The sequence below is a fragment of the Pleurodeles waltl genome, chromosome 4_2, assembly GCF_031143425.1.
Source record: "Pleurodeles waltl isolate 20211129_DDA chromosome 4_2, aPleWal1.hap1.20221129, whole genome shotgun sequence".
Taxonomy (NCBI): Eukaryota; Metazoa; Chordata; class Amphibia; order Caudata; family Salamandridae; genus Pleurodeles; species Pleurodeles waltl.
In genome coordinates, this window is record NC_090443.1 from 843,336,540 (window position 1) to 843,348,723 (window position 12,184).

A 12,184-nucleotide genomic window follows, 5' to 3' on the forward strand; every position below is an offset into this window, starting at 1 on the left:
TGTTTCATAAAAAAATTGATTACTTATAAGTGCTGTGTGCGCGTGTGAAGAGACACGAGCAACCCAATAGGACTGTTGGGAAATTGCAGGGCTCTCTTGTATTAAAAGAAAAAAAGAAAAGCAAACAAAATTAAACTGCGAGATGTGCGCATAAGAAGTGACATGAGTAGCCTGGTAGTAGGGTTGGGGGAGTAGCTGAGCCCTCGCCAAAAAAGGAAAGTCAAAAGAAAAAGAAAACCTCAGAGTGATTTTGAAAAAGTAGAAATTGGCTTGTAGGTCCTGGCCCTAAAGCAAACTCTGTTGTCTTTGTTAGTGAACATTGTGCAAAAGCTGAATGCCACTCACCTCAAGCGAGGTGAGTGGCATTCAATTTAATGGCTGTAGTGGGGTGACGCTGAGCACTGCTAAAGCAGTTAATTTAATAAAAATATTAATGAGTATTCATGTATTCTGAGTAATAGATTTGCGTAGAACATGTAATAATATAGAGAAAAATAAGGCACGCATTTGAAAATGTGACCACGATGAGTGGCCGCCAATGTTCACGAAGTATACTTATTTATGGCTTATTAATATAAAAATGAAGTTTGATTAATGTAGTAGTACATCATATTAAAGGTTATGCATTATATATTAGCTTTATTAGTTGTAGGCCTTAACTTAGTGGAGGTCCTGGCCTAGTTGCACGGCCGTATTTCTAAACCGATTAATAAAATGTCTGCTTAGGGAATTAAACTATGATTTTCAACTGTGCTCGTAGCTAAAAGTCTTTCTCATGAGAACCGATTGCTAGAAGATGCTGTTCTTGCTAAATGTAACAATATGTGTGTAATGTGTGTAAGACTGACTTTCTCAGTAGAAAAACAATGGAGACACTGACTGGAATATAAACTGCAACAATATTGTTACCTGACGAGCCGGATGATGAGGACTTTACAAGAGAAGCCAATCAGCGACATGTGAACTGAGTACTAGTAGAAATCATAGATTTGATGTTTTCGTTTTATTGGACAAAGTGTGAACATGACCTTGACCAATACGGACTTGGGAAGTAGTTTTAGGGAATCTAACTTAGCCGGACTGCACAGAGGGAAGACAGGCTATTTGCCCATTTTCTTTCTCGCTGAAGGGCCCTTACTTTACTGAGCATCTTGACAAGAGGCATGCTTAACTTTACTGCTTAAAGACTTTGCGTTTTCTGAACTTTGATGCTGAATCCTGATGCCTTACTGACCAAACTGATGTCCTGAGGACGAAGACTATCTTAGCTTGCTGATCCATTTGAGAAGAGGTATATTATTACTGATGTGTTTCTTAAGACTGTTTTGCTTTTTCTTTCTAGATACCAACCGCACTATTTTGATAGAGCCATAGTTAGATGTTTTCCACATTTGTGTGTTTACTAAATTGTTTTGCATGAAACTCAACATGATGATGCTAAGGTGGTGATATTTAAGGATTCCTTACTAATGAAAGTCTGCTATAGGGAATAACGTTTGATGTCTTTTCTTTGCTGAATCTAAATTGATGTGATATCGTTGGCGCAATTGTTCTTATTTTTATTTTGCATTGTAACTTTAGCATGTGTAGTGGTTAAAACTTTGGTTAGATTACATTTCTTTCATCGCTTTGGACAGCCAGTGATGTTTCTGTATGTTTATCATTTGATTTTGAGATTATTTTACGTGGAATTAGCATTGTTCATATAGGAAAATAAATATTCAAAGTTTTACTAAAAGATGTGGTTATTCATGACTGAAAGGTCATGGTGTGTGACAATTACTGACTCCATTTGATTATTAATGTCATTGATTATCATTGATTATTGATGTTATTGATTGGTTATCGATTATTGATTTGCATGTACTGGATCTAGGATGGGAATATCTTAAATGCGAGTCAAAAGGTTAATCGGCCTATTCGCGTCCCCTTGTAAGTTTACTTATTACGGTCTGATGCGCTAACAGCACCACGTTGTATGCTGTGGTGAGCAGAACAAAAATGTGACAGAAAAACTGACCAGCGTGTAAAGACAGTTGGCTGAAAGCCCCTAAAACTATGTATATTATGTATGTAATTTTATTAAAATCGAAAGATTTTAGCTAACGCCAGAGCTAAAACTATGTGCATTAAGTTTATCAACCACATCATTACAAGCAATTAATATGAGTAAATGGCTGCTGTAACTCGAGAGTCAGCAGAAAAGTGTTGACCTTGCTTCAGAATATGGCTCTTGGTTGATAGCACACATACCCTGAAGTGTGTTGTGGAATGTAAGATCGGGGCAGTACCTTTTCCATTTCCTTGACTGGGTTATTGATATCTCCTGCCTAGGCATGCCTGTCGTCCTCTCCAAAGAAGTGGAATCTGTGTTAGTGGGCGCCGCCATTCTTGGAGCCTGTGCCTGTGGGGATTTCACTTCAATACAGGTATGATTAAGTGCGGAGTGGAAACTTCTCAACCCTGCTGTCTCTCATTGTCAGTTTTGTTCCTTGTTCACTTTTGTACTCTTGCGAAATGTGGATCGGTGCCAGACTGCTTGTCTCAGGCATCTCAAAGACCCGGCTTTAGGAGAATTCGATTGTGTAGGCAGGTAAAGGAGGCCCGTGTAGAAGCTGGAATCAACTGGTCTGCTACTACTGGGCCCTTACTCAGGTCAAGGTTCGTGATTAAGATCACATAAAATATCGGTTCATGTTATTTTAGTTTTTTTTTTTTTTTACAGATTTGCCAATTAGCACAGTTTTACATAATATGGCGGTACTGTTTTGCTCTATTTTTTGGCGGTGTTCAGTGTTGTTTTGTGTAATTAATGCAATGTTGCCTTATTTACAACTTTGTGAACCGGATACGCCACCGCAAACGTAGAGATATCTTGTCCACTCTATTACATGTGCATTGTAGTCACTTGTAATGTGGCGGTCCACACATCTGCCAGTTTCCTGATGGAGCCCCTGTCCGTCCAGCTCTAAATATGACCCTTTGTTATTTGTCTGCAACCAAGAGCTCATTGCGGCAAACACCCCGAGCAGAGGTTCTTTATTGCGTCACCCACTGAATCAAGTTATGTCCGCGTCTTTCCGGTTCTGCTCTGTCCTTTCAGCAGCCTGATAGATTATACGTGTAAGTGTTTACCAAAAGTGCACTTCACCTGCTACTTTCCTTTTAGGTTTGTTTTAACAGTAATTCATTTTCCCGTGGAGTAGTCACTTCTCCTACACCCCTGCCAATCTGTGGGGGAGCTGCCTCCCGATTTCCACCCCGACAGCTTGGAAAGTTGTGAAGCTTCATGGCTCACAACACCTAAATTGTTTTTAAACTATAAGTATCTATGCAAACTGCATAGCTATTCATCATATTTAGAAAAACGGTTTTTGGAATGGCATTTTTCTTGCCACCCAGCTGTGCCACCCAGGGCCACCAATTCAGAGATTCTGAGGCCCTGATCAAAACCCATTCAACCCTCCCAACGAGTTTTCCTACCAGCTTGATTACCCTTTCACCAGCCCCGCAGCACCCAACCTGACTACAGCCTGCTTACTCAGAAACCCACCCATCACTGAGCATACCCCGTCCCTAACGCCTGTCGGTATCCCGTGGGAGGATCTCACCTTCTCCTTTCCAGTCACGGTACCCGGATGTCCCTCCCAGGAAATAAAAATAGATTGTGGGAAGAAATGAGAAAACTCAGGGTACTGCTTCTGTTGGTATTTCTCTCATTTTCTCAAAAGTGGATGCATATTTTAACATTCAGACGCCCTTGGAGTAAATCCCATATCATATCCTGGGTGAAAATTGGCCATGGGAAAGTTTGTCAGTACCACCGACTCACAAATTTTTGTTCAACAAATTTCTATGGCATCCATGCCTTGTAACAGACACTACCCACCAGTGACAGCAGATTTTCTCTGATGTACTATTTTCCCATACAGGTAAAATGCTGTGTGTAGTAGAAGTAGTAGTAATTCACATTTAAATCTTTGCAAATAGGTTTGTAAATTGGGCCCTTAGACTATAAACATTCGTAGTCTGTCACTACCTCAAACTCATTTTTTAATGACTATCTTTACCTATGTTGTTAATGTGACGCAGAGCGGACCTATTTTTCATGCTCTGTATCATTTACCACCATTGCTTACTTTCTCCCAGCCATTTCTTATGCCGCCTTGCCTAACTTTAAGGTTATCCCACCCTTCTGAGAGGTATTTACTGCTTAACCAACTTTGTTTTTTAAATATATTGGTGTCTGTTTTTCATCACTGATCTTCACTGTCTTTCAATTTAGAAACCTTTTGTTGGCTAAAAACAACGAGAAAACAGGCAGCTTCAGTTATTAAGTAGTTACTGTTCAACGTAATTCATACTAATCTCTATTCTAGTTTGTGTAGTCTTTGCTAAGGATGATATTGAAGTACCAGTTCAGTTTTATGAAGTGAGAGAAAGACTCCCACATATCTTAATTGGCTTCATTCCAAGGCATAAGTACAACACGTCTCCAATCATCACGCAGGATACCAGATTACTTCTTACACTGGGCAAACTCACAGCCCTTCCAGACAGTCACAACCATACAATGCTGAAATGCTCTACGCCGCACTCCTCTGTTCTGCTACAAGCAAACTCTGATGATCAGGTGTTGACACCAAAACACTTTACCACACATTCCACACTACAATCAACCATTCTTCCAACCAAGAACAACCTACACCCACCCTCTGCTAATGAGATTCAGCGCCTCATCACGGGTCTCAAGCACTATTTGTTAATGCAAATGTGCTAATATACGTAAGGGAGAAAGTATCACATAAACTTGCACTTGACATTTTTTGAAGCATTGTTATATATTGTGTGGTTCTGTTCTGGGTGGGTAACATCAAAAAGAGTAGTTGAAAATAACCTTTTTTTCAAGTGTGTTTTGTTTATATTTGTGGCACGCTAGACACAACATGCCACATGAAAGTGCCATATGCTTGCATATCTCAATGGACCTTTTCCCAAACTGCCTTCTGTTTTATATTAATCGAAGCGATATATAAAGAACAGCAACTTCATAGCATGTCCCATTGGCATGCAATGAAGCGACGCAAGGTTTTCCTGAAATCTTGTCACAACCGGGTACGGGGTCCCGAGGCACACGTGTTACTGAGACTCAAGCAGGGAATTTGAGTCCATGTGCAGCCGATGTCCTAGGGGCAGCCCAAACAAAGGAAATTGCCAACTGCGCATCACATACACCCCTTTACCACTTGGCTCTCACTGTGGTGAGGACAGCAGTACAAGGCTTAGTCAGGGAGGTAGTGCAGGGCTGCAGTCTCAGAGCTCAGCCCTCGATCTTAGAGGTTTCTCCAACATCCTTTCTCAAACATGGCTTGTGTATTGTGCATGTGCTATTTGTGGAACTAGTTTAAGGCAGTTACTTCACTTTGTCTATCCCCTTTCTCCAAAGCACACACAATGTATTTTCCAGATGACAGCAGGCACCCGGAGATGACGACTGGAGTCTCCACCTCAAGAAACTCACAACACAAGCCCAAAGAGAAGCCTTCACACCTGATGCCTATGAACAAAGGCTCTGACAAAGGCTATCCCTGCACTTCAGCGAAGACTACTGTCACCACACTCCTAACAAACTCCACCTACTCTCTACGCCTGCCTAAAGCAGCATCAAACCGCAGGACACAGCAAAAAGTCACTCCTGTAGGTCTAAACTGAGCCTTCTCTCCATCTTCCCACACTTCAGTGACTGTAGCCAAACAAAAGCCTCAGAAATGCTGCCAATATACATTGCTGGTGTGGCTAGTTATGTCTAGTCTCCATCTTGTACAGTTTGGTTGTAGTGACAATTCAAAATGGATTCCACTGACTAACAGTCATACAATGTGCACTCACTAATGGCACATTATACCATCTTCTTGTAGCACATTAATACTCTACAGAGACGCACTCCATTGGCACATATTACCATCTACATAGATTATGCAACAGAGGCACAAAGGAAGTAGCAGTCACATTAGACTTAGGCTAAAATTGAGAGGGGAAAGGCAAACTTTGCAACATTCTGCTCCCACTGCCAAATTCATATCAGCTGACAACGATAAGTATAGTGCACTCTTCTATGCTACAGAGCCCCTCTCTTGGCCTCTGTACGAATGATACTCTTTTCTACAGCATGCACACATGACAGTTGTGCATGTTGAGGCCAGAAAAGTCAACAATATGGTAGAGACTTTCATTAGGGCAGCACTTGAGGCAGATGTACCCGCCTGCAAAACTAGGCAGCTCATATTCCCATCCCAAAACTGATTGCCAGGGTTTCCTGGAGCAAGTCCTCCTCCCTTACTAGGGCTCTATATGATTATTTGTGTGATTCTTTTTTGTCATTGGCACTCATTTTCTACAACGATTCAGTGAACAAAGAGTTTCTCTGCAACCATTAGAATACAGTTATTCTTGCTTGAAAAAAGAAAATCCATCCATAACATGGACCATCTGCCTGAGTCCACTCACGGAAAACACAGGATCTTAAAGGTCATTCTTTCTCCTATGGACATGTTCTCTGTGATGTGGTTGCACTTTCCAAGCGTCCCTGCTTTCTACTGGCAGCTAGAACCCTCTGTAGTGTACCAGAAACATGTTTTTTCAACTGGGAAAAGATCCTAGCCCCAAACTCTTATTTTAACATTTTTCAATTTTTTTTTTGTGTGGAATCCATGGTCAATTAGAATCTTCAGATCCGGAGGAAATATTTAAGGCCTGCCAGAACGCAGTCTGAAGACCAGATTTGGGCGCTATTGGATTATAATTTTCATGGTTTTCTTCCATTGGAAAGTGTGGATGTTGAAAGTATAAACTCAACACTCCTATTACTCGCCGTTCTGACTTATTATTGAGCCTGTTTCTCCTAGTAAGTGTCTCTATTTTTTGCCTTTCCTAAGGTCTTTTCTGGTGTGGCTGACTGTTTTTTGTGGAACTTCCCACTTTGTTGTTTACGTAGGAGATTATGGTCATCTCCCTCTTCATTGCTGATCTCCTCCCTTGCCCTCTGATTTTGGGTCTGTGTTCGTATAATATATTTCTCACTCCTAGCAGCACCCCTTGAAGCATACTTGCTTCAGTCTGCCTTACTTCACCCTGCTTGGTTCTCAGCTTTCTCTCAGCCCTTGACATACAGTATTTATTCTGGTATCTTTACCACATTTACGTTAGTTATATTAATATCTGAATCTAAGGGCCTGTTTCAGAGTTTAGCGGAGGGGGTTACTGCGTCACAAACGTGACACATATCCCGTCCACCGTATTATGATCCCATTATAGCCTATGGAGATCGTAATACAGCAGACAGGATATTCATCATGTCTATGACGGAGTAACCGTCTGCCAAACTCTAAATCAGGCCCTAAATCCGGCAGTTATGTGCTATTACTTTTTTCTTAAAATGGTGAGGAAAAGTCTTTTGAACAATGCAGAATAGGTTTTATAAAACTGTATTTCCTCCATCAAGAACTCCTGTCTTTCCAACTTAGATTTATATACCTCTAAATCTGGTACTGCTAGTGCCTGTTCTGCACGTGCCATGAACATTTTCAAGCTATTTCATGTGCATGGCCTGGTTCTCAATTCCGTTAGGTCATCATATGCACCTGGACACCCAAAAAAATAAAAAATATTTTTAAACTGTGTTGAAGACGATACTTCTTTCAATTTTAGAGCTATGAAAAATGCACTTGATACTTAGGGCCTGATTTATACTTCTTGCCACAAAACTGCACTTTCACCACCACCAAACCACCAGATGACTGGCTAACACAATTCCCCCAAAAATGACACAAGACAGTCACAGAGGAGAAATAAACTAGGAGGGTCACCCAAACATATCAAGAGTGTTCAAACAGTCACAGTGTAATAAGGATGTTAAATTGGCCCCAATTATGGTCATAATTGTAATAAGGAGAGATTATTAAAACATATACAATTATCATATAAACCTTTATTAGAAATACACTTTTGGCAGTAGACTTCAATGCTCAAAACAGTCCTTAGAGGGCACCATAACAAAAATATCATTTGGAAGAAACATGGTCATGTAACCATATTGTTAGCCCCTAAAGGGGATAACCCCATGAACAAAAAAAGGAGAAAGTAATGCAGTGTAACTATATACTTAGCCCCTATAGGGCATTTTTAGGCCTGGCAGACCTATTGCAGTGATATTACAAACAAGACCTTTAAAACAAAACTTCTCCCAGCTCTAAAACAAAAGTCGTAGCCACGAGAAAGCTTGAAAGACACTGAATGGTGGGAGGAGTTATTATTTTTAGGTCCCCACTAACCTAGTTTGGGGACCCAGAAACGATGTATACAGAAGGAGCTTTTTGAAGGTGGTCTCATTGTCCTGTGACCACCACAGGCTGAGTTATGAGCAAAAATGTTTTGTAAAAGTAATGCCCTGCAAAGCATTATGGGGCGAGTTTTCGTGCTGCACATATTATAGTATGTTGACTACAATGCTCAGAACAGCTCCTAGAGGACACCACAATAAAAATAGCATTTGGAAGAAACATGGTCATGTAATCATACAGTCAGCCCTTAGAGAGCACAACCATATGAAAAAATGAGAGAAAGTAATACAGTGTATTACACATTTTGTAATGCTAGCTGGACTATTGCAATGATATTACACCCCATAACACATAACTTCACTCAGCTTTAAAACAAAAGTTCCAGCCATGAGAAAGCTTAAAAAGATAATGAATAGTGGTAGGGGTTATTATTTTGGGGTCCCCACTAACATAGTGGGGGGGGGCAGAGATGATAAAGACAGAAAGAGCACATCGTGGTCAATGTTTAGAAGGTGGTCCCATTGTCCTAGAGCCACCACAGGCTAAGTTATGAGCAAAAATGTTTTCTAAAAGTAATGCCCTACAAAGCATTTTGGGTTGAGGTTTCCTGAGTGCAGTGAATATTGTAGTATCAGCTCTCCCACTGTGCCAGGAGAGCCACTTTCACTTTGAGGATTTCTGTTTTATGTAAAGCATTCCCAAATTTCAAGTGTTTTAATGGGAGAGCCACAAGAAATGACTCTTACTAAGTAACTATGAACAATGTGACCAGCACGCCAATACCGCCGATGGAGTTCCCGCTGTTGTGCCTCTGCACACTGTGAGCTCCATGGCCACCATGCAGCATGAAGGTTAAAAGACAAAATACATAGTTTGCCCACACTAAAGTATATCGGCGTTCATGCAATAATTCTGCAAGGCGTGACAAAAACAGCCTCAAAGCGGAACAAACTTAAAGCATTTACCAACGACATCAAGTGATTTTTGAAAGGCAAGCCCACTAACAAGTGAAAGTGATGGGCGTGTTTAAAAGCCACAATACTTACAACAGGTCAAAGCTCTTGCGCACTCGACCTAAAAGGTAGACTCTGTCTAAATCCTGTTGCATTTTAGGAGCTGTTACCACAACAAACAAGAATCAAAGAAGATCCTCGTGATATTCTTGCTGCGTTTTTCATTATATTGAGATGATGGATCTGCCATTAGTAAAGTCAGGAGTAAACAGATTTATTAACCTCAATTATAATAATATCAGTGATACTGAAATTAGAATTTGGGTGAACTATTGAAAAAACGAGTTCCAGTACTTATGTGTTAATAGTTATCTTTTTTCATTAATTGTTACAAGTCTGATTATTTTAGCAGTTAATGCATGCTTTTTAATAGTTAATTTCTTTATTTGGATTTTCATTATTAGATAAATATTATGCAAGAGTGACATTAGCATTACTAAGGCATCACAATATACAAATGGCAATTTAAACCACTCTATAGCCTTATAAGAAACACTCGTGCAAATTATAATGTATCAGGAGATATAACTGCCTTGGGCGGATAGGGAGGGGTACTTTGACTGTGGGCTGCCATTCTAACAAGGCATACTTCTGTTAACTTTATAATTGTATTTTATTCCTTTTGAAGCTAATTCTCCATAGGACAGTTGAGGCATCTAAAGGTTGGCCTCTTTGATAAACTCCCTGTCCCTCATAGCTGCCACACTACTGATTTACCTTTTAGCTTTCAGGTTCATAATAAATTCAAGGCTGTCTTGGATTGTGACATTTTAAATGGCTTGTTCAATGCAGGACTAATATGAAAGAATTAAAAGCCAGAAGATGAATTCATGGTTGAATTTATAAAAACAGGAAGCATCTTTGTAATGAAAAAACTGAATAGGACAAAATAAACAGTCTTGAAAAGCTATAATATTGTTCTTTCTTCAAAAGATTTTTATTTATAAATTACTTACAAATTGGGCCCTGTTCTGTGCTTGACAATGAAGGTGCAAAAGAAAATACATGTCACATAAATGTCACATATCTTTACAACAGTATAAAAGGAGGAATATGCTGCCTTGTGAATTGTTACTTTACAATCAGTTTTCCAAGGTCTAATAATTCAGTGTTATTTCAAGTGGGCGGGGATCTCCTGCAGTCTAAAAATCAAGAGTAAAGTAGTATGTGAATAATATGTGAATTTCTCCTGCTGCAGTAGTCACAAATACAAAACCTTGGCACTGTGGTATCATCGGTTGTAAAGTCCAGTCAAGATCCCAATTGATCATGATCCCCAGTACCTTACATATTGACAGAGCCTTGGAACTTGTTTTAATGTAAGTGAAACACTTTTTATTTATGAAATGAGCAGGTTGCAAAGACCTCATTCATCTTTCCCAGTTGATGAAAGACATTAATGCATGTCAGGAATATTGAGGAGCTGTTTACAGATGTGTTTTAAATCATTAAGACCCATCTTCAGCATATTACAGAGTCCTAAAAGAGAACCACCACCATTTTCATACGAGCACTGTACAGCATGTGCTTGAACAGTGTTAAGTCACTGATGAATATCAGGGATGTTGATTCTCTCCATAAAATGTGTTTCACATCATAAATGTCCTGTCTCCTAAATGTACATAGCAACACAGTCTAGATCCGTTTTCAGATGATGTAGTGGAATATGCCACTTGTACTTGAACTTTAGGAATGGATGAATGAAGACTTATAACACGTGAAGAGTGACTAGCAGTTGAATCCTGAGGTTTGGAGTTGGCAGATTAAGCAGCTGCACGTAGCTATGCAAAACAATGGGATAGCATAGCAGAGAAGAGCCAGGTTTTTAATTGATTCCTATAAGTAAGATAGCACAGCTACTACTAAAGACATAGAAGTAGACTGTGCTCTAATTTGGCAGTAAGATTGGACATGGATTGACAGTCTTGTCAAACACAGTGAAAGAGGGAAGGAAAAGAAAGGAAATGGGAAAGCTCATAACGTGCAGGGAGGCCTTTGTCTTGACAAACGAGGGCGTAAATAGAACTTGAAGCAAATTTGCTTTACCACAAGGATCCACTGGAAAGTGGTGAGATGGAAGAAACCACAATCATGGTGTGAGAAGACTAGAATAGATGTAGCTGTCAGATTCTGGACAGCCTGCAGGTGGGGCTGTCAGGTGCTTTGGACGCTTCATCTAAAGTGAGATTGCATATCTCAATTTTGAGATGATCATTGCTTTGTTAATGTTTTTTTCTGAAAACTAAAGGAAAGAAAGGGGGGTTTCTTGAGGTGTTTGAAAACTAAAAACACATAGGCAACCTTAATGTTCTGCAGCTTGTAAGAAAGTTGTTAGAACAAAATTAAGCCAGAGATTATGAACTGCAGTAACAGGAATAGCAGGTGCCCCCATAGAAGTCAGCAACCAACTGACTAACCAGACAGATTAACTTCATTCCAGCACCAAAGCATCCGTTTTGTCACTGTTACATTTGGGAGTCCAGTCCAGTGGCAGACAATCATGAAAGAGGAATAAAACTGTTCCTGCATGAAAGACAATTAAGCTTTCAGCATGGAGGATACTTGCTTGTCATGAGTGGAAAAGTGAAATGGAAAGCTGTCAAAACAAATCAGGGAGTCTCATAGCACAGCATAGATGTAGTGTGGGTTCTCATGAAGATCCTTTGGGAACCCAACATGGGAAAACTCAAAATGTAAATTGGAAAAGATTGCTGGTGGCTGCATGAATCTGATCCATGGAACCTGGGGCTTCAAATGAGTGGATTATGGTTCAGTCTTTCTCTAACAGGAGACAGGATTTTGGAACTCCCTTCCACTGGCACTGAGCACCAC

The 12,184-nt window shown here is 40.0% G+C and overlaps 1 protein-coding gene across 3 annotated transcripts in view; it reads left to right on the top strand.

Annotated features, from left to right (window-relative positions):
• FGGY (FGGY carbohydrate kinase domain containing) overlaps positions 1 to 12,184 on the top strand; it is a 1,529,104-nt gene that overhangs the window by 1,325,204 nt on the left and 191,716 nt on the right. For all 3 annotated transcript variants that reach the window (XR_011202985.1, XM_069232576.1, XM_069232575.1), the window contains exon 14: positions 2,335 to 2,429. Coding sequence is in view for 2 of the 3 variants with exons in the window: in XM_069232576.1 (XP_069088677.1) it covers positions 2,335 to 2,429 (95 nt within the window). In the remaining variant the exon portion in view is untranslated. The remainder of the gene's footprint in view (positions 1 to 2,334; positions 2,430 to 12,184) is intronic.